At 39.9% G+C, this 23042-nt stretch overlaps 2 protein-coding genes and 1 non-coding gene across 3 annotated transcripts; 1 reads left to right on the top strand and 2 right to left on the bottom strand.

The window, feature by feature from the left end:
- Nucleotides 1-3790: 3790 nt before the first annotated feature.
- On the bottom strand, nucleotides 3791-3862 carry Trnap-ugg. Its single transcript has one exon. It is a non-coding gene; the product is annotated as a tRNA-Pro (tRNA).
- A 1356-nt stretch (nucleotides 3863-5218) lies between these two features.
- On the bottom strand, nucleotides 5219-7667 carry LOC109478030 (acyl-CoA-binding protein-like). Its single transcript, XM_019779483.1, has 4 exons — nucleotides 7524-7667; nucleotides 6139-6253; nucleotides 5849-5911; nucleotides 5219-5570 (listed from the first exon to the last, which is right to left on the bottom strand). The coding sequence occupies exons 1-4, from the start codon at nucleotides 7533-7535 to the stop codon at nucleotides 5497-5499; spliced, it is 264 nt and encodes an 87-aa protein (XP_019635042.1). The 5' UTR covers nucleotides 7536-7667; the 3' UTR covers nucleotides 5219-5496.
- Nucleotides 7668-14695: 7028 nt separating this feature from the next.
- On the top strand, nucleotides 14696-22940 carry LOC109478037 (phylloquinone omega-hydroxylase CYP4F2-like). The gene is made up of 13 exons (XM_019779495.1): nucleotides 14696-14984; nucleotides 15680-15870; nucleotides 16914-17061; nucleotides 17616-17663; nucleotides 18230-18357; nucleotides 18743-18867; nucleotides 19619-19742; nucleotides 20055-20208; nucleotides 20598-20727; nucleotides 21208-21406; nucleotides 21624-21706; nucleotides 22034-22099; nucleotides 22711-22940. Exons 2-13 carry the CDS (start codon nucleotides 15703-15705, stop codon nucleotides 22811-22813), a joined length of 1476 nt encoding a protein of 491 aa, XP_019635054.1. The 5' UTR covers nucleotides 14696-14984; nucleotides 15680-15702; the 3' UTR covers nucleotides 22814-22940.
- The last annotated feature ends 102 nt before the right edge of the window (nucleotides 22941-23042 follow it).

Below are 23042 nucleotides of genomic sequence, written 5' to 3'. Positions count from 1 at the left end.
AGGGCTCGAAGTAAATTGTCCCCGTAAACCTCTACTGCCCCTGTTAAATTTTCACCCCTAATGAAACAAAGGTGTGTGGCCATTTTAGTTAATATTTAGTGCGGTTAGTTAATATTAACAATATTAAGTTAGTTAATATTAACAATAATGTTAATATTTGTACACGGACAAAAAAGACGAACAGGTAGACTGTTCAATTAGAATTGGCACCCGACAATTAGAACATCCGCGGCTGCAACGATCGGGTGCCAAACAACCTCTGGCCGGCCGAATTTATAAGCCGACCCGTATGAGCCATGGTTACCAGTAAAGGACATGGGAAAGCTCAAATTGCATGTAGCGAAGCCCGTTCCAGCACGGTTTTGAACTGGAATAGTCCACGTCACACCCGACTCAAGTCACCGTGACCCTTGTACGAGGGAAGAAAGAAAGCCCATATAATACTAGTAATAGTACGTGTAGTTAGTTCTTACCAAGGAGGTTTAAACCTTGGTAGGAACTCGCGATGACCTGCAGCTCGAAAGCACGATTAATAGTGCTACAGGAGCACCGAGCCGCCGAGACGAGTAGTTGTGAAGGGCCGCGTGGGTGCAGGGGGCAGAGATGGTGTGCAGAATTTTACAGATGCACGGTGGTTAGCGCCTTGATTCCTCTGTTCTTGCATTTGGACAAAGAACGGTGGGAAGCTGCTATTGTGCTAGACATCTAATGCTCTCTCCGTTTCAGAAAAAAGTTACTAGTAATTGTTGACGCCATTAAATAAAGGTGAGGCGCTCACCAGTTGTTACTGCATGCATTAAAAGTACTATGCATTCCGTTTAGCTCATTGTCTAATGAGTTATTCTACACGTTTCCTCACAGGTTACAAGAAATTCCACTCTTTTCTGCCTCTTGAAAGCATCTGTTGACCTTCTGTTGAGTCTATATAAACATTCTGAAAATGTTCCTTTTTCTTCCTCTAAAGTTACAGGTGGGCATTTGCGTTCAGATAAGCCGGTAGCCATTTTAGTCCTTACTCGCAGACATACTAGTACTGATTCCACCCGTACAGGTGTGGCTTCCTTGATTTTTGTCCACTGGGTCTAGAAATCTTGAATCTTGTTTGTTACGTTGCAACTATAATTTTTTAATTCCACTGCACTCAATATCTATCAATACACTCAACAACTCAAAATTCAGTTGTTGATAATCACAAAGGGATGTAAACCTTAAAACGTACACAATTTTACCTTGTAAATCAGTGAACTTCCGATGATGACCGTTCTCGTCGTAAAGCAACGTAAGGCCCAGCATCTGAGTCTTCAGATCACTGGTCATGTTGGTCACCAACGAATGAGCACAATAATCAGTTGGTCGGACAAAATGACTCTTAAGTCCGTCGACCGTCGGGGAACTTCGATCCCGGCCCACCTGCACCACCTGATTTCACACCGTAGCTTGCACTTTTGTATCACTGCGCACCGGGTTACAGCGATGCTTTTAATGCTGAGCCACTTTATTAATACTGAGAATTGACTCATTTATAGGATTGGCGGTGTCAGGCAGAAGCATATATAGAAAGTAGACTATAGTTGCTTCTGAGGCAGGATATTATTAATAAACAAAAGGTTGGAGCTACACTGGGCGTATGTATACTTGGCAGTGCCAGTGGTGAGGTGTGCCACCCGACATGGCATGGCGCCAATTAAACCACTCTGACGAAAGCTCCTTGCTTAAACACACCATACAATTTATGTAGTACAGAAGACTGAAAAGTGTGCGGTAATCGAGTGTCATTTTATCATGCGTCGTTTTGTCGCAAAGTAAGTTGCAAGGACAAAATTGGTTGGATACCTTCGCATGCGCGCACCATGATCAGCACATTCAGAAAAACAGGCGGACTGATATATACATAACAGGATACTGGTCGACCGTAAACATTGGCCCCAGTCCAAAGTAAACACGTCACTCGATGACGTGAAGGGTTGGTGGAAAAAACGATGCAGACTGGAAGACGGGAAATGTCTGTCTTTTATGTCATTATTTTATTTTGATGTGTCAAGTTGGCAGGAGTGGGTTGGTGAGAGCACTTGGACAGTAACCTGTCGTGGGTAGCTTGGCACATCCTTTTTCTATCCCCCTTCCTTTGTCTATGTCTCAGTCACGCCGAAATGTTAAAAAAGAAAACAAAATAGTTAAAAAACCTTCTGTCTCTCTTGTCTAGTTTTCACTTTTTTTTGATTTAGTAAACGGGCCTGCCAGTCTGGTTTTTCAGAAATAAAACTGGACCGCTTTTTCCACCGACCCTTAACGTCATCGGGCACAACGGTGATAAAGGCCAGGTCACACTGGGCTCACTTTGCTCTAGCGATGCCGAACTTTGACTGGGCGTTGGTGGAGCGGGGGTGAACTTTGCCGGAGCGGAAAATTTCCCCCTCCTCACCGCTCGCAATATTTTGTGCAGCTCAAAACTTTCGGAGCGGTAGGAGGGCCCCTCCAGAAACGTCAGCGGTGGCCGGGCGTACACGGCGTTGCTTTAACGGGGGCCAACTTCTGTTTAGCGGTGGTGAGCGGTTTCGAGTGGTGATGAATTTTATTCACCGTTCAAGCAACGCTCTAGCAAAGTTCTGCCAGTGTGACCGGGCCTTAACGAAGTTAATTTGTCGCGGAATGGTCAACATATTTGACTTCCAGCACCGTAAGTTCTGCATGGCCCTAGTCCAATCCCAGGTCTAATCTACTGACCTGCGTGTATCACCAATAACGGCACCATAACAACTGAAATTCAAAATATAGCACAAAGGTACAGTTGCTACCACCACGAAGTTCGAAACTCCACATAAGCTGCAAATTGTACGAATATATTGTGTCATTCATTGTTTTTTTTTCACATCAGTAAACACAAATCACCTAATGGTACCAAAGCGACTGAAATGACCGTGCACCATCGAGTTACCACACACTGCAAAAACTTTCCCTATTGTACTTCCACAGGACTATTTTCCATTTGTAATTTGTCTTGGATTAACTGTCTCGCACATCATATTTGCAAGTTCAGCTATGTACAATAGCCGGAATCTCTTAATTTACGGCAAATATGGTGTGCGAGACAGATATCGATATACAAATGAAAAACAGTCCGGGGAAAGCTAGAACTTAGAAGCATGTCGTTTTTAACAGGCATAGGACATATGGCAACACAACGCTAGATCTACATGTATCTTCATTTTAATCCAACAGGTGTTTTATTTTTGTCTTGGCACAGAGACTAAAATGGTTGGGTTGGAAGGTACATGTACATGTGTGTACTAGCGGCTCCGTTTATAAAGCAAACTTTGTACGTAATCTGTATCCGGCATGATCATGCAAAAAGGATTACCAGAGTCGCCCACGGCTAACTTTGTACGGTAAATACATTTAGGTGTGGTGCTGCCCCTTTGTATTTTGTCAATATGAGTGGTTTTTAGCTCTAGCATAGACTAGACGACGGGCATTTTCTGAACGGCTGGAATTTACTTCCATTTTCAACCTCTGAGAGAGCCAGAAGATCTTATTACTAGTAATAAATACATTTTGTACCATCAAGTTGGTTAAACATCAAGGAGGTGCTACCATATAGCATGGAGTTAGAAAAAGTTTACCTCCATGCATATAGCATAGAAAGGTTGTCACACCTGGTTTAAAAAAAATAATAATAATAATACACATGTCTGTTTCCAAAGGTAAAGAATAAGATTGGGGAATAGATAGTGAGTGAGTGAGATCTACTTAAAAAAAAAACAGATCCATCATGAAAGGAAAAAAAATTGAAGGGCCTGTCCGGGATTCGAACCCGGGACCTCTCGCACCCAAAGCGAGAATCATACCCCTAGACCAACAGGCCACATGACGAAAGGGGAAGAAAAATATAAATATATACCCAATGCACAGCAAAAACAGGCGGATATTCCATTGAATGGCGAGATTACTATCATTCTGTGGCAAAATAGGATACAAAGATCAAAAAGATATCGTTTCAAAATACGAAATCGTGCAACGCTTTCCGGGGTTCTGACGTAACTGCTCTTACGTAAGGACAGCGACCCCTGGCAGTCAGTGTCAGTACTACAGGCATGCGTACACCTAGCGGCCGAAGTGTCAACTGCAGCATGGTCATCTCATGTTTCCCCAAGGCGATCCTACAGATCATTTATACTAGAAGCAGGACTTCTCAGGACTTTTAAACTGTGAGATCATTAGGAGCAGGACTTCTCAGGATTTTTAAACAGTTCATTAGGTGCAGGACTTGACACTGTTGATGTTTAGGATGTTGTAATTAGTAATGTACTGTGTATTTGTGTGTGTATTTTTATGTGTATCCAGGATTACCTGAAAAGCAGGCCAAAATGGCCTGAGTTGTAATTACTGGTTAAATAAATAAATTGAAACTAGTAAGCAACTCAGTAAGCAACTAATTGCAACTCAACTGTTACCTACTATCAAACCTTGGAAATAAAAGTTGATTTTATAGTTTGAAGGCTTGATTGTCAAGAAAATTGCAAGAATTCCAATTTGAAAATGTTTATGAGTTGGCTACATCAAGAAATTTAATGCTAACCTCTGTAGATTATTGTCTTCTACTCTAACACCCAATGATTCTATCAAAGCTTACTTTCTCCATAAATCCTTGGAACAGGAACAGGACTAGGACATAATATTTCTGCTAGGGTAGAACAACATTTGGTAGGGCACTGCACAAGCATCAGAGTCATGAAGGGATACTTTTTCACGTTTTAATCCATCGGAAGACAGAACATTAGCTCATGAACTACAATGACAATCTCATCATATTCATGTGACATTGGACTGTTATTGAGTACTTAATAGCAACATAATATGGCATTCCAAATTGCTGAACATCCAATACAGTCTGATACTGGCAATAATGTCCAATCTCTCGCAGTGGTCTTTTGACAATGAACAGACATATGCAAATGACAACAGAAAATGTCCTGTATACATGTATGTCTTTGCAGTTGCATAATTTCCACATTAATTGATTCTTCTATTCAACTAAAATGTAGAGAAATCAGAATTACAACTGTATTGTGTGATATGCTTCATGCTATGTTAAAATTTTTTTTTGTAATATTATCAATATTAATAATAAAACACAATAACAATATCACTCCTTACTGCATCAATTCAATACATCACCAAATAAAAGTAAAATCAAAACTATCAAGCTACCAACAGTTAAATCATCCAATCAGAGATGATTGTGTTATATGACCCTTTGTTCTGACATCTGATTGGTCCAAAAGAACAGAACTAGCTCTGTGATTGGTCACTTTGAATGTTGTACGTTTCAAGCAAAACCGCACACTGTGAATGTGAAAAACAGTTCAGACTACCTTCTAACATTGTGTAATACTTCACTGCATTCAAAACCTATCTCTAATTTATTACTTCTATGGAATGAGCATTGCTGTTGTAGCTATCTTCAGAGACATAGTAGTAGTTGTGAATGCTCAAATGTTAAATTCCATATTTTCCCTTGAGTTCTTCCACTTTAGCGACGTACTTTGCCCGGGCATCCTCTTGGGACATGCCTAAGAGAGAGGGAAAAGAAAAAATATATATTTAGTAACAGTGAGAGAAACAAGTCAGGAGTATTACATGCAAGATATTTCATCTAAAATCATATAGTTTCTAATCTATACATTGAACAGAAAACTTATCATATCACTTATAGGCTGGAAAATAGCATGAAAATTTAAAATGCTATTGAAAATTGTTTTTTTTTTCTGTTCAATAGTTGTCCAAGTCATTCATACATCTACAGTGCATTCCAAGACTCCAAAGGTTTCACATCAAGATGCCTGATTACCTTTCTTTGCCTCCCAGGCGTCCCATTTGGCCTTTCCTTTGAAGTCTAACATACCTGGACGAGCTGGAAGATAGAAAAACAAGAAAATTGTCAGAAAAATAATCAACACTGCCAAGAAGGCATGCATAGAGTGTAATGTCATTCACTTTTAACTTAATGAATGTTCAGGATGTCTAAAATGATGACACCTGATTTCACTCGTTGATTGCATTTCCATTTTTTAGTACTTTCAAGAATGTAGGTAATGTTATACATGCATTACAATGTAGGTATAGTTCAAGTGTATATACCTGTGTTAACATCCCCAACCTTAGCCTGCTTGAAAAGTGCATAGATCTCCAGCATCTCTTCATCTGTAGGAGTGGACTTCAGAGTTTTCACTTCCTCTGCAGCTTTCTCGAATTCCTATGGAAGTTCAAAATACAGCTTTTGAGTGACTAACAACAGTAACATCATGTCACACAATTTTAAAGTAATGGTAAATACATTTTGGCTACCTTTCTAATGTAAATGTACACGTCTCCTGGTTACCATTCTCCACTGGCCGTGGCCGGCCTAGGGGTGTTGGACCATCTCCAGACCTTTCTGGCTGCAGCTGGTCTTTCTAACTACTGTATTGTCATCGTTTAGAACAAACCTACAATGGACTGGCTACAAGACTAATGTACACAGGACAATGCAAAGCAGTATCAATCATTTGTACAGCCACAAGGGAATATCTAATTACTAACTTACTTAACTATGGTGACAAAGTATGGTTGTTTGTAGCATGTTACTTAAAGATTGGAATCCAGTGCCCAGAAAAAATGCAATTCTGCTGCAACAAAACACATCCTGGACTTTCCCATGTACAGAATTCTTAGGTGGGAAATGTAGAGATCTTTTAAGGTGTTGTCTGTCACAGTTAAGCACTTGTTTCCACACTTATTTTCCCCTGATACTATAGTGATAGAACTGCAACAATGGAACACATTCCTATGTACACATTAAAGTTTTAAAGAATTACATGAGAAAAGCCAGTTGGTTCCTTGTAGTATCGTTTCTTAGATTGCCTTCCTGAGATAATTGTTGGATGCCTGATAACAAAATAAACTGGAAAAGCCACATATAAAGCAACGGGGGGGGGGGGGGGATAAAGGTAACGTTACACCTAACTAAGGCAAATAATTTACAAGTTCTTCTGAGATATTTAATAATACTTGCTGTACATAACAAACAGTCTCTGTCAAAGTGTATTCCAAAGTAACTGTCTGATTGATGATAAAGCATAATATTTGCTTCTGCCAAAGTTTCTATGTTGAATAGAACACCCTGCTTGATTCTAGTGTTTCTCCCTAGCTCTAAAATAATTTGTGACCTGGGACACAGAAAAAATGGGCGTGGGCTCCAACTAGGGTTGTCTTGTATTTCTTAGCTTGCTTTTGCTCATCAAAACAGTAATTCCAAAGAAGTGGCCGTAAAAAAAGAAGAATGATCTGTAATATGAAAGAGCCTAGAAGAATATTTCCTGAATTTTAGGCGAAATGTAAGCATAATTTTTCACATGCCCTCCCCCTTCAAAATTATGTTTCGTCCTCCAAAGTCATGGACCCAAAAATTAAAGGTTCTTCCCTTAAAAATCAACACAATTTGCCCATTCCCACGGCCTTATTCACAAAAGATAATCTGTACTCACTGCCTCAGACATTTTGCAGGCCGGATTAACTCACTGGAGCAGAAAGAACGCGAAAATTGGGCGAACAAAATGAGCAAAATTAAATCTGGTCTGAGATGTGTGAGCAGTCTGTCAGCTGATCACGCTACTGCTGACCTTTGGCCCAATGACGTCATGAATAATCAGCTTGCTAGGATGGCAGCAAAGTGTACAAAAATTATACCAATAATGATAACGTTTTCGCAATAGTTTAAGGATATACATAATACTTCTTTATATAGATCTTATAGTTAAACAATCGTAGTTTTTATTAATGACTTGGGAGGCAGCCTAGGGTGATTTTAAACAAAGTTTAGTTTGAAAATTCTTGCTTTCTTGTGCGGTCGCAAGTTATCAAGTTACTTCTGACCAATGAAAGGCTACGCACGCCACGCCCACCTACTTGCAACACGGAAGTACCAAGTTGAAAAGTTCAGGTCCCGAACTCGGCCAAGGAGCAAAGTACGTCGTACCTTCCTCGACTCCAAGAAGTCACAGCCGGTTCGTGGATGCTCCGTATTGTCACAGACCTTCTTGGTAGGTATGCTAGTAAGTACTTTCAATCTACACACAGACAATGTCTAAATGTTTACAAGTATCAAGCACAGATCTACCCTATAGTTTGTATGTTAAAGTGAATTGAGGTTTCCTTTCTTTGTTAACTGTGCGTGGCACAGTCACGAGTTGAACTTTCAATATGGAGAAAGGGGCGTAAGCTGTCACTCAAGTAGGCAGCTTTTAGCTGAACATTTTCGTACATTCTTTACAGTTTTTGTCATTTTCTGACCGCTTTCCTACATAAAGTTACGGTATGTCTGTTTAGCCTACGGCAAAGTTGACGACAGCAGGACCCAAGGCTAGTTTTGTGCAGGAAGTTGGCTTGAAAATTCTTCAATGTTTACATAGCGCATCAGGAGTTCGAAGAAATGCACCGATTTTCTTTCATCCATTTCCTTGAAGTTTGTAGACAATTGGCTCATATCTTCTTGAAGTTCGCATCTGCTCGAAAATGATAGACCCAGTACATTTAGACGAAGAAGCTATCTTGGCGGTTCCAATGAAATCAGTTGTAACGCATCACACCTATACAGAGACTCAGTCTGTATTCAATGTCTAGTAGCGATTTAAGGGTCATGTTTATAAAACAACAAATCGTTAACCAATCAAGCTATATCCAGTCAACCCATCAAGCAAGATTCACAGACTTTATATTTGTTATAATTTTGCAGTAAGGTAACGATATTGAAATCGAAACAACATATGAAAATTTCACTTCTAGTCACATGCTTTTGAAGAGGGTTGATTTAATGACATCATGGACTTTCAGTTTCATGTTTTCGGTACGGTGCAAAGTCTGTAGGGTAAGTACTAGTATATAAGTGTATGTGCTTTTGTATGTGCCAATGGTTCGTCGGAAAGTGTACAGAAGGTCATTTTCCTACTCAGTAGTTCAGTTCAGGACTGTGGATTAACTTGTCAATGGATCTAAGAACTGCCACGTCAGTTGCAGTTTTTAAAAACCGACTGCGTCGACTAACTTAGAATGACTATAATTGTGAAATGAAACTTGGATGTTGCTACTGATGGCAATAAGATATTGACCGAGATAATTGCATTTTGTAAGGATTTGTATTGTATTTCTATAACTGATTATTGTAACTGAACCGAAGCATTTGTAAAAGACCCCTGACCTACCTCCCATTGAACTCTTGAAAAGCGGCTCAGGCCGAAGAATTGTAATGTTACATTCTGTACAAATAAAGGTTTGGAAAGTTGGAAGAAAGTGTGGCCCACGCTCGGTGACCTGGCGGGGTCAGGTTAAGGTCAGTCACGTCCACAGGACACTTGATCCTGATGCATGTACATTCCTGAGTGGGGTTGGGAGAACCAACTTCTTAGGGGCAAACCACTTACGTTCGGTACGGGAGGCCAATAATAAAACTTTTTTTGTCTTTTTTTATTGGGCCGTATGGAATATGTTTGTTGGTCTTATAACCTTCAGTATTGGTTTGGTCATTCTGGCAAAGTTATTTCTACCTGAGCGAAGTGAGGAAAGTCGTGTAAAGTGCTTTCCTAAGGGCACAAGGCTGGTGATTCGAACCCAGGACCTCTTGGTTCTGAGTGGAATACTCTGCCGTTACGCCACACAAAATGCTTGTTTTGCTGTGTCAATGTAAAATTATTGAAGGGACCACCAAAATGTGGTCACATTGGCAAGGTGGTCCTTATGCAGAGGTGATCACTAGTACAGGTGTGAATATATTCAAACGTTTAATTACATTTAGAAATATTTGTGCATACCTTGATGTATGCATAATTTGGCTAATCTCTACCAGACTAACTACGCTGGTTATATATAGGAGAATATTTGCCAGTGGAGTTTGGTCGCCTTGTAGGTTTGACTGGCCGAGGGAAAGAACTACCTCCCCGCGGCCGGACTCCCTTGGCCAATTTTATTCTCTTTTTTGCCGAATTCTACGATCCGTATTCCCGTAGAAAGACCTGGTGGAGGCTATAATTTGGCGCTATCTGTTCCTGTATATTCCTGTCCGCTGCACGTTTCCGTTACGATGTTGACTTCCGCTCCTCTGTGGTAATATATCAACTAGAGGGACCTGTAGTCAACACGACATGGAAGCGTGCCAACTACTACAAACAATATACTCTATTAACAGGCACACTACAAATTTAGAGAAGTTTAAAGAAACAACTATTTGACTCTATGAATGATACAAATTTCGGATGGGACGTCCCGGACGTTTGTCCTAAGAGTTTGCCAGGTGAACAAACAAAATACTCTATTAAACAAAATAATACAAACAAAATACTCTATTAACAGGCATACTGCACACTTGGAAAAGTTTAAAGAAACAATTACAGACTCTCTATGAATAACACAAAATTCCGACGGGGAGTCCCGGACGTTTACCCTAAGAATTTTGCCATGTGAACAAACAAAATACAGTACTCTATTAATTAAACAAATAATACAAACAAAACACTCTATTAACAGACATACTGCAAACTTGGAAAAGTTTAAATAAACAATTACAGACTCTATGAATGATACAAACTTCGGATGGGGCGTCCCGGGCGTTTGCCCTAAGAGTTTAGCCAGGTAAACAAAATACTCTATTTAACAAAATAATACAAACAAAATACGCTATCAACAGGCATACTGCAAACTTGGAAACGTTTAAATAAACAATTATTTTACTCTATGAATAATAAAAAAATTGTGATGGGGCGTCCCGGACGTTTACTAGTATTTGCCCCAGGAGTTTAGCCAGGTAATCAAAGTTCCACGAAAGGCGGTCAAATTCTAGGAAATGGTACAAAGGTTCTTCCCCTTTTTTCCACCTGCGGAGACTAACGCGTTAACACGATGCCTTTCCCCCGAGATAGAACAATAGCCAAGTTGTTTTTCGTAACATGGTGAAACATATTACGGATCCGGAACTTTTGTCAGCGTACATTTTTGTCTCGAGATTATTTTTGGTACACCTTTCACTATAGCCACGTAGAACGTTTAGCAAAGTCTGCTGTCACGCATGCTAAGCTATATTTTGCGTGGGAGTTACCCCATTGAATCCAGTCTTTTTTCTGAAAGGCTATTTCCTTTTTCCGGCTGTACTTATATAAAAGACGTGAACGAGATCGAGAAAGTCACACGTTTACAAGTTTTGTCCTGTCGCGCGGGGGTCGGCTTGAATGTGCGGTTACGTTCGTCGTTCGGCGTTTTGTCGCGTAGTTTGATCGTCGGGCCGGCTGTGGCAGAACCGATCAAGAACCGACAAGGATATACGGAGACCTTTTCCCGGCGACAAGACAAGACAAGTTTGTACGACAAATCCACAACCGTCGCAAGAATGTCCTGAAATGTTTGCCGTCGCAAACCTATTCCTATTTCCCTCGGGCCGTCAGGGATTGGAACGCGCTTAACGAACACACAAATCGCGGATCGAGGCCAGGGCCCGACAACTTCAACGTAGCCGTGCTCTTGCACCTGAGGAAAGAATGGGCGTATCGCCCTCCCCTGTGCGTCTTACCCCAACAGAGAGGTGTTGCACAGTATACCTCAAGAAGAAGAAGAAAACCAGTCGCACGATACCGGCTGTGATCACGATGTTTTTGTCTGCTCCAGAGGTGAGTTCGCACGACTCTGGGTCAGACGAAACATCTCAGATCAACGCTGGGCATGACAACTTCGAATTCGGGCCACACGGAGAACTGTGAGCTGTCCGTACGCTATTTTGACAAAGGGACTGTCGTTTGGGAATAGCCTTTACCACGGCCTTGCATGGCTTGAAGCGGCTGTAAAGAATACAAAGAAATTGTCTAAATAGGTAGGTAATATGCCTGGGAACTTAGTCAGCAAAAGAAGTACAGTGTTGGGAATAGAAACTGAGGATACAGTACAGTTTGCCGCTCCCGAGCTCCTGAAGCATGCCGGTAGAGGCTAGTTTGGGAGAGGACTTGCTGCAGAGGGGTAGAAGGCAAGTACTAGTTCCTAGTATCAGTAGAACATCATCAACTGCTGTGAATGGTTGTATTTTACTTCGTAATTAGTATACATTTTTTTAGGCTTGGCGTTTGCCTAGAATTCTGATAGTATACTATAAAGTATCTCGTCGTTATAACATGCTCCGTGGCTAGCGTTTGTGCTTGACTTAAGTCCGGTGTTCGGCGCATGTGATTGTTAATAAACGATACTAGTAGTCAAACTTCGGCTCAGTGAGCAACCCGGAAAACCAATGGGATTAAAAAAAACGACAACAAACTATTATATGCGTCGAAACCAGGGGCACGCATCCACCCACGCACCTTAAATAGCATTAAACAACGTTGGCAACTTAAAGTAGTGGTAGAAGAAGACTTTTCGCACCACAAAGTCTATTAAAAGCTATGGGAGTTAAAATGTTTATGTTCTGCAATCAATTATCTTGTGCGTTGTGAAGAATATGCAGTATTTGTTGTCATGTTCACGCGTTTATGTCTGCGCCTGTCAGTAATGTTGATCACAGGTACGGATATGAACACGAGGTTGTGACATCCTCTAACTACAGTGCCATTTTCCTTCAAAGATTTACAAAACTCCCACAATTATCATGAAAGTTCATCTGTGTTGGTAGTTACATGTTTAAAGTCAAAACCGGTGAAAGCTCTAAGTAAGAGAACTTTATTTTGTTGGATCAAAGGTTTTAACTCACTCCTACAACGTTATTTCCTGAAAGCGTTTCATTTTTTGTAGTTCTTTCATGCAAACAAAGGACGTATGTCCTTACTCAATTTAGAAAATGACTACGCGGAAGACAAGCTCGATTTAAAAAGCAGGAAGTAATTGTACACGATTTCTGGGTGAGGTAACGCTATAGGTATTTACCTCACCTCACCTCACCTCACCTCACCGGTCCCATAGCAGTCATATTACTGCCTTCGGGGCAACAAGACTGTCAACAAGGCTCGTCCACCCATAGGTATTCACATGCATCAGGAAACAAACTTTTCATACAATTCTTGTAATGAAAATTGATTCTTGAAAAATCTATTAGACAACGATCATTCGATGGTTATTTACTTATTTATTATAAAGAATAAAAAAATGTAGGGAGCTCCTTTTTAATCGTACATTCTTTCGTATAAGCATTTTGTCAAGAAGAAGCCAACATTCTTGAAAGTTTACTCCGAAAATTGTTCCTGTTTCAACTTGAAACTAGAAACCTTATTGTTGAAATGAAAAGGAATGTGTTCATCCTTGTGTCGCATTGACGTCAGCGCCGGCGTACGACATTTTTGGGCGGAGCTCGCGTCAGTGCAACACAATGGTGAAACCATGGTAACGTGTAACAAACAAACAAACAAACAAATAAACAAAGAAACATCATCACAGTATTTCATTATGTTCACTCAGTGCCACAAATAGAGCTTAGATTGCAGCACAGACTTCATATTTTCATGATCAGTTTCGGTAGTTGTGTAAGATATTGTGTTGTGATACACTTAGGTGATGAGACTGATGACACTTGTTTCATGCAGTAATTATAAATTCCGCTAGATGTCGCGCCTGCAGCGTGACTACCCCTCTCTCGCGATGAGATGTAACCCAACACTAGTTACCATGGTGACAGACGTCTGGTTCAGGTCATTGACCTTATTGGTTTGGAGAAGAAGAAGAGGAAACAGAGCAAAAACAATAGGGTTTTCCCTCGGTAATCATAATAAACAGGCTATATGGAGAACTTTTTTAGAGTTGATAAATAAATTTTCTGTCGTACATTTTACAACAGAAGAACCTGACCGTGACACCGCGTGACGTCACAACCCTTATAAGGTACCTTTATTACGCAGTGACGTCAGCGCCTCTGGTCTTACGTCACGGAGGTGATGACGTCACTGATGACATGAAGGTGCTAACCAATCAACGTTGAAGACTGGGACCGAGGCTCTGGGTGACAATGTGCAGATATTATCAAGTTGAAGTATAATAGAGCACAAAGAACGTCATTTTTTTATTTATTCAATGTATCTTAATTTTATTATTTGTATGTGACTTTATGTATTTTGTTTAACTGTGTAATGCAGTGAAAAGCAGTGTCATCACTGAGTGTGAAAATAAGTAAAATAAAATAAAAATAAATAGGGTGTGATACGATATGCAACTGAAAAGAAATCTGTGAATGTGTGACAAAGAATATTTTAGAAAATCCTCAATTCGAAAATCTACAACAACAACAACGACAACACAACAGACATCTAAGGATTGCCATGCAGCTAGTCTCTACCAGACTAACTAAGCTGGCTATATATAGGAGAATATTTGCCGGGGGAGTTTGGCCGCCTTGGGGTTTGGCTATGCCGCGCAGTTAGGGAAAGAAACCCGCGGTCGGACTCCCTTGGCCCATTTGATTCTCTTTTTTGCCGAATTCTACGATCCGCATTCCCGTAGAAAGGCCTGGTGGAGGCTATCATGCAGCCATGCTATGGTGTCGCCTTCACACGAAAACGAAAAAGAAAGCAAAATAAAAACGACAACAAAGATGAATCACTAGTAAAGCCGAAACAGCCATATACAGAACAGTCGAAAAAAATGTCTGTCTGTTTGGTAGCAAAGTACAATCGTATTTTAATTTTACTAGCAACAGAGTAACTCGATAACATAACAGAGTGTCCCTAAGGTTTGTTAAAGACAGAAAAAAAAGACTTTGGTTAAAAACTAATCATGTCTCTGGGAAATGTCGAGGCATAAAACATTAGAGCACAACGTCCTTTTTAATACTACATGAACTATAATAATATGATGCAGAAGTGCCTGGTGATGTCATCGCCTTTATTTGGGTAAGCAGGCGTGACTTGTGACCTTTCCCCTTTGACCCGATTTCTATGCCTGACCTGACACGACCAGGAAGAGGACCAGAGAGAGACAAGAAAGTGAGAGTATTATCGGTAAGACGTCCTCATTTTCTTCTTCTTTTGACACCTTCTGTAGCACACGTCTTCCAGGCTTTTGGCTAACAAAATCTATATAATTTTGAAAGTACGGTGACAATATTTGTGGGGCCACCAAATCTCCGCACTTTAAACTTTGAGCTCCAAACTGAAGCATCATGATGGCACGTACAGACTGTTGTTTCGGTCCAAAATAATGTCTAACTTCTCTTGGTAAGAATATATTCTGTTAGAATTATTCTTGCTCCCAACACTTAGAGTTTGAGCTCCAACCTTGAGGGAAATAAACAGCTGTCCCAGATCACTCACAATGTTTACCTAGTGATGAATGACCGATCGAGCAACGTCCTCATCATGTGCAGTCACATAATTGTGGGCCCCATCGGTTTGCAAAACAAAAATGAACCTAGATATCTCAGAGGAAGGAGACCTAATATAATATAGTATCGTTAATACATGGTAGTACCTGTGCTATAGAGTGTGTAGTTGGCCATTATTTAGGCCACTTTTTCTTCCATGATTATGATTTTAGTAAACAGAATATGTAGCTTTGCTGGTGAGAGGTCAGATGTGGTTTGGAGTGCAAGAATAGACAGGGGGTCACCTGTAATGTATACAAGTACAGAGGCGATACCACCTGAAGGAAAAAGATGACATAGATCAAACGGTTCCAAACTTTTTTCCTCCCCAAGGTATGTCCCAGACATATTAAGCCATGGCTGTTGGACCGGTGGTGGTTGCGGTGGCATTGGTGCTGTTGACTCCTGTCGTCTACCTGGTCATATCATTCCTGAGGGTCTTAGTCTGGTCACGGAGAACTGCAAAGGTGTTAGAACAGTTTCCTGGACCACCCAAACACTGGTTGTACGGAAACTTACACCAGGTTTGTGTTGAAGTTTAATGAAAAAAACCTTTATTGTACATTTTTGTGCCACTGGGCTAAATACAGGTCACATGTTGACAGTCATATACATAAGGCCACACCAATTTAATTTCTTGGTTAACGGATTTTTCTAGAAAAATAATGGAGCGGGCGGGCGAAAAAAAATAAAAATAAATACAGGCCTAGGCATCCTATTATGGCCCAAAATGGTACGATAGGAGCCATGAAGTCATCACACCAGGCTGGTTCAAAATTTAAACAATGAATTTTGAACTTTTAATGATACCACTGCATTGGAAGATGGAATGACTGTAACAAGTAGTAAGAAAAGGACTGTTTTCAACTGTTCAGGGCAAAATATGAGCATTTTGCAGTTGATTCTGAATTTTTATTTTTATTTGAAAATCAGAAAAAAATGAAGCGGCGAATCCGTTAACCAAGAAATTAAATTGGTGTGGCCTAAACGTGTATATGTAAACTTCTAGTATACTCTAGTACGTTCGACTTCCTCTCGCTTCCTAATACATAAATAGTATAGTAAATACAGTAATACATTGTAGTGGAAATTTTAGTTCTTTCTCATTTACCGTTGGCACACCACAAACATCTGACAACCAGTTTTCTCCATCCTTCTTGATTCTTTATTCATCTTAACATTTGATAGTGTAATGAATGTAAATTCTCTGATACTAGTATCCAGTGGTACCTTTTCTATTGCCTACCCTTCTTTCTTCCTACCTGTTCAAGATATGTGTAGGTAAACCATTCACACAATCTTTTCTCACCCGTCATTATGTTTTGACCATGGACCGGCTAGGACATTGAGTATTGGATTATGGTTTTGTTTTCGACGCATTGGACTTACATGTTTTTTTAAAATGTTTTTACTGTATGTTGTCCTTGTTCTACTGTATGTAACGTTAACATTTGTCCTGTAACAAGCTGGGTCCCCTTGGAAAACAGCAAGTGTAGGCTGTATGGGGTTACCCAGCCATCTTGAGATTAATAAATAAATAAAAAAAATGTCTTACCTGTATCCACAGTATGACCTGCCAAAGCAGAAGGGACTGTTCCAGGCTCTGGAGTTTGCTGAAAAGTATGGCAAGGCTTTCCGCCTGTGGTGGGGACCAGTTAGACCATGTCTGACAGTAGTACATCCTGACACTGCTAAACAGATACTCAGAAAGTCAGGTGAAGAAGCAACATTTGTTTTTGCATTGTGTACATGAGAATGTGTTTTGCGCTTTTTTGATGTGATTTTTTAAAAAAGATTTTGCCATCTATCAAGCCATTCTAGTTAGAGAGCTCATGACTTGAAAAATTGTGCTTCGTTCTAGCTATTGTTGTCTTCCAACATCCCTCAATTTCTATTACACTCAAAACTGCCCAAGAAGACCAGTCAAGGGCCCATAAAATCTGGTCTATGTAGACAGGTGGTCACTATAGACAGTTCCATCTTAATGCTTGTATTGATGAGAAAAATTATCTACTAGTAAAGGCCCACTAGGGACGACTTTGACGCAGGCCACTCACAGAGATGAGGAGACCTACTCAAGTACAAGTACAAGTAAAAAGCCCACTAAAGGCTGTCACTTTTACTAGGTGGTCCTTATACAGAAAGAGAGTTCACTTGTACAGGTTTGACTGTAGTAATTTGCAGCAAGTGTAGAAAGGATACAGCTGTCTTATATGCAGAGATATAGAGTCTAACAGACTGCATGTTCTTGTTTCTTGTTCCTCGAAAGATCCCAAGCCAGGAGGTGCAGGATATGACCTGATCATCCCATGGTTAGGTGAGACACTTAAAACTTCACTTCTTCTATGTACACACTCTGCAAATTCTCATATCCTTGCCACATCATCTGTACAGGGGATAGAATCTTGCTTACTTTGGTGTTACTGTGCCGTACAACAGAGGTGTTTTAGTTAGTCTCTACCTGAGACTCCTTTGTAGGCTGAATAAGTAGTATAGAAATTGGCCTAAAACAGATATAATTGGCAGCACGTTGACAGAACTTACTGTACCTGTGCGAAACATGTATACTATGTATTGTGCAGATCTAGAGAACTTCAGCAGAAAGTCTCATATAAGATCGTATTTGCATGTATAAGGTTAACATCCTGTCTGTAGTTTCCAAGAGTTATGTAGGAAAAGATATCGTCTGCAATAGGTAAAATTCTGATACAACGTTAACCAAAAATCCAACAAAAATCGTAAAAAAAAATCAGGGTTTGCGCATGCATTCTGCCGACATGCTATTATTGGCCAGCTATAGAAGGACCAGTTTGCCTCTGTGCAGGCAAAAGGCTATACAATACAGACATACATGTAGATGATCAGACCTTACCTTGCTTGCAGGTGATGGGCTAGTACTGTCTAAGGGTGCTCACTGGTCACGTGACCGGCGACTGCTGACTCCAGCCTTCCACTTCGAGGTGTTGAAGCCGTATGTTGCTGTGTATAACAAGGGTGCTGATATCTTACTGGTAAGTAGCTTTAACATATTTATTAATTAATAATCAGCCAATCAAAGTTGAAAACACATAGACATGTGTTAGATGAAGAAGAACGTATTGCACGACAAATGTACAGGGTACAGCAAAGACTACTGAACATTATAAGTATAAAAGAAAAGGGTATAGAATGAACTAATTACTAAACATCAAGAGATAATATAATTACAATTAAGTAGGGCTAATCAGTTTTGGCATTTTTTCTAATAACAAAACAGTCTTTTATGTATTTACCTATTTTTGCAATGTATGTAGCGGAAAGAAGCATTCAACAACAGAAAAGAACACACACGTTCAAGTTCTCAACATGTTTGATGGGCTAGCATGTCAGTGCTCTAACAGATTGACCTTCTTTCAGGAAAAACTGGAGAAATGCGCCAAGTCTGGAGAAAGTTTTGAGAGCTTCAGTGTCCTGAGTCTGTGTACGCTGGACATCATCCTCAGATGTGCTTTCTCTTACCAAGATGACATACAGACCAAGGGGTGAGCATTTCCTGCTATTATTGTGTAGCCCACATACAGTTTTATTTTAAAGCCAAATTGTACTACAAGTTATGTATCGTTCAAGATTTTGAATACCTGACCATATGTTCATCTGGTTTCTGATACATCTGTATTTTTTTTAAGGGATGATGGTAGTGCTATGCAATTTGTTAATAGATTGATTTGAATGTAGCCAACTTGCAATGTTTTTTGTTACAGGGCAAACCACCCCTATGTGGCAGCTATCAAGGACCTGATGCGCATTATTTTCTACAGAGCTGTGTAAGTAATGCAGATACAGTTTTCATTACATTCGCTGTAAGTTCTTGGTTCATATTGGTGTTGAATTTCATGTTGGTATCTTACTAGGTAAACCTTCTTCCTAATGCCTGTAGCCAAGTACATGTAGCTGCTTCAGTGTGCTAAAGGATTTTTTTAATAAGTACAATTTAAAGTCCTCCAAACCTAGCAAAACAACATTTGTAACATATAGCTGCTGACATAGTAACTTAAAAGGAATTCCCGACATTCATGTACTGTACCTACCTTTACTTAAATGAAATGTGATATTTTATATCCCAAGGTGGGCATGGTGGCCTTGAAAAGGTGCACTTAGGTGCACCTGTTCCACCATGCCCTCCATGTATATTATGTATGTGGTCAATCGTAATAAATAAATAAATAAAATAAATAAGTACCACTGTGGATGCATATTGTAAACTGTCTAAAGATTTTGACTGTTGTGTTTCAGGAGACCGTATCTGTACCCAGACTTTATTTTCTACCTGACTAAGGAGGGACGAGACTTTAAGAAGCTCTGTGCATACGTGCATCAACTGGCGGATGACATCATCGCCAAGAGAAGAGAAACCCTGGTGTGTTCTTCAGAACATTTACATTTCACCAGTCAGTGATTTGAATTTGTTGAAATTGTAGCAATACAATACATGTCAGACACAGGCAGCTGTTACTGGTGTTGTGTCTCACACATAGAAACAAATACAGGAAAGACAATACTCATTTTCACTTGAGTTCAGTGAGGAAAGTCGTGTTAAGTGCCTTTCCCAGGGGCACAAGATCGATGTCAGGACTCGAACCCTGGACCTCTTGGTTCCGAGTCGAGCACTCTGCCATTACGCCACATGACACCAATCAAACTCATAAATAATGTTTTTTCGTTCCAACAGGAGGGTTCTAAAGAAGCTGGGAGCAAGGAAATGGCTGAATCCGGAAGAAAACATCTGGATTTCCTGGACATTCTTCTACATGCTCAAGACGAGGATGGAAACACCTTAAGCGATGTTGAAATAAGAAATCAAGTCAACACTTTCATGTTTGCAGGTGCAGTACTGTAGATTCTGGATAACTTTCTGTCATCTCAGTACCTATAACAGTTTGTTGTTACTTATTTCACTTGCAAAGAATGAGACAACGTCAACTTTTTCTAAGGATATTGAAGATATCGGAGATGAATTTCATTTTGTGATGACATATCCTATAAAGAGAAAGAATTGCTGATACAGAATACCAAAAGTAAGAAACTTTAGATGAACAAGAAAAATTATGTAAACAAAAAAACATTATGTAACCTAACACCAGTTACCATGGTGACAGACGTCTGGTCCTGACCTTATTTGTTTGGAGAAGAAGAAGAGGAAGAAGAAACAGAGCAAAAACAATATATTTTCCCCTCGCGAAGGTAAACATAACAAACATGTATGCTGTTGCAGGCCATGACACGACGGCCAGCACCACCTCCTGGGTCCTGTACTCCCTCGCGACCCACCCTGAACACCAGGAGAGGGTGTACCAGGAAGTACAGGGCATTCTGGGAGGAAGAGAACCGGCTTGTCTGGAATGGTAGGTCTGAAAGCAAAACAAGAATCTTTTAGAAAATCTGTGGTTTCTAACTTGTCTCATTAATGTAGGAACTTTAGTATATAGTAGAGGGGATTCAGTCCTCAAGCTAACCGGTTGTGACAGGCTGAATAAAAGTTCTGAATGGGAAAAAGGTGGCTCCAGATGTCTTACTGAGGAACGACTGCATGTGCAAGATGTCAGTTAGCTTGAAGAATGAATCCCCTTTGCTAGATGTTGTATTTAGGATTATAGGAACTTTCCTCATATTCATACACAGTAATTTTTCAAATAGTCATATACAATTTCTATAATTCATTGAGACTAAGAAAGAAGCTTAATATTATTACAGAGATCAATAAGTTCTTTTGTATTTGATTTTTACTGTTATTATTGTAGCCACCATTGCAGACTTATTGGAGCAGCAGTCTTTATTTTTATTTTTGAGGGAATCTGTTAACATTGTAATTTTTCTGCCATTAGGGAGGACTTACCCAAACTGAAGTATTTAACACTGTGTATCAAGGAAGCCATGAGACTCCACTGTCCCATCCCGATTATTGGCAGACAGATCTCAGCTCCCATAGAAGTGGAGGGAAAGGTCCTCCCAGAGGGGACTATTGTTGATGTGAACATATGGAACATTCACCACAATCCAGATGTGTGGGGGGACAACCACATGGTAGGTGAATGTTTTTTTTTCCAAATTGTCAGCTCAGAAGGCATGAAATATTACCTTACCTAGATAATCTGCTACAGTGTAAAAAATAATCATGTGCATCATCCTGCACATTTTACCAATGAACACAAAATTCATAACTGATTACAATACGGAGGTCACCATTACCCTTGTTTCTCATTAATTGCGAGAATGATATTTAAATTATTTCTTTCTCCAGGAGTATGACCCAAGCCGGTTCTTACCAGAAAACATGAAGGAGAAAGACCCCTATGCCTTCATCCCATTCTCTGCTGGACCAAGGTGAGAACACATTTCTTAGCTTTAAGTACTGGGAAATTTAAGCAGGCATCTTTGTGCATGTTTGCATGTGTATGGTTCCCTGACATGTTAATCAATTACCAGTAGGTCTGACCAATCATTTTCTGATGCAGGGGACACAAATGTTGCATATTAAATGCTGAAGATGATCACATTAAGTCATTCTTATATCATAATCATATACTTTTTATAGAAATATCTGTAATCTGTTTCTATACACCATCATGTCTCATGTTGCATTATACATAGTATGTTTCCCAGAGATTTTAATGATAAATATCAATCTTAATTTTTGTCCCATTTCCACAGAAACTGCATCGGGCAGAACTTTGCTATGAATGAAGAGAAAGTCTTGGTATCCAGAATCATCCACAAGTAAGGGTCAACTTTTCATTATTGGAGTCCCAATCTGCATAATCAGGGGTGCCAGAGTATACAGTGAAATTTTAGGGAATACAATGCAATTTCACTAGTATACTGACAGGTGCAATTTTACGGAATACAGTACAATGGTATTAGTAGTAAAATTACAATGGTATTTACTAGTAAAATTGCACTGTATACTAATACAATCACACTGTATTCTGTAGAATTGCATTGTATTCCATAAAATTGTACTGTATTCCATAAAATTGCACTGTATTCCATAACATTGCACTGTATACTCTGGCACCCCTGCGAATGTGCACCAATCTTTATCAATGTTGATATGTTCAGTTTTAGGTTCATATCTGTGTGTAACATCTGTGTCCATAATATCACCAGGGTCCATAATATCGCCACCTTGAGAAATAGTGTGCTTAAAGATATTTTTACTGCAACATACCCTAGGTATGTACATTTGATGTGTGAAGGAGTGCATACCAAAAGTATGTTGCAGTAAAAATATCTTAAAGCACACTATTTCTCATGGTGGCGATATTATGGACCCTGGTGATATTATGGACACAGATGTTATATTACTCACGACATTGTCTGACCTTCAGGTTCAAGTTGGAGGTCGTTCCTGACCACCCAGTAGAGAAGTTGGCAGAAATCGTCATGAAGGCCAAGAACGGAATCCAGCTCAAGGTCATCCCAAGGGCATAATGGCGGACAGGGGGAACAGAAAACTCTCATGTGGTGGTTAAGAGTTGCTACTATGTAACTAAGTAACAGGCACTTCACCAGCAGACAGTATTGATCCAAATGTTGCTTTTTCTCAAAAGAATTTCTGATGATTGTGTAACATCCATGTCCATAATATCACCAGGGTCCATAATATCGCCACCTTGAGAAACAGTGTGCTTACAGATATTTTTACTGCAACATACTTTTG

The sequence above is a fragment of the Branchiostoma belcheri genome, unplaced genomic scaffold (genome assembly GCF_001625305.1).
Source record: "Branchiostoma belcheri isolate BF01 breed outbred unplaced genomic scaffold, Haploidv18h27 scaffold42, whole genome shotgun sequence".
NCBI lineage: Eukaryota > Metazoa > Chordata > Leptocardii > Amphioxiformes > Branchiostomatidae > Branchiostoma > Branchiostoma belcheri.
The sequence above is the reverse complement of the archived record's forward strand: the minus strand, read 5'-3'. Positions and strand labels throughout refer to the sequence as shown.

What these genes read in the sequence shown, in the direction of transcription:
- LOC109478037 (XM_019779495.1), top strand. Translation starts at nt 15,703, where the DNA reads ATGGCTGTTGGACCGGTGGTGGTTGCGGTGGCATTGGTGCTGTTGACT. An exon ending in AGGGTGCTGATATCTTACTG is followed by an intron (nt 18,358 to 18,742) that starts GTAAGTAGCTTT and finishes ACCTTCTTTCAG; the next exon opens with GAAAAACTGGAGAAATGCGC. An exon ending in CCAAGAGAAGAGAAACCCTG is followed by an intron (nt 19,743 to 20,054) that starts GTGTGTTCTTCA and finishes TCGTTCCAACAG; the next exon opens with GAGGGTTCTAAAGAAGCTGG.
- LOC109478030 (XM_019779483.1), bottom strand. An exon ending in GGTTGGGGATGTTAACACAG is followed by an intron (nt 5,912 to 6,138) that starts GTATATACACTT and finishes TCTATCTTCCAG; the next exon opens with CTCGTCCAGGTATGTTAGAC. An exon ending in CGCCTGGGAGGCAAAGAAAG is followed by an intron (nt 5,571 to 5,848) that starts GTAATCAGGCAT and finishes CCTCTCTCTTAG; the next exon opens with GCATGTCCCAAGAGGATGCC.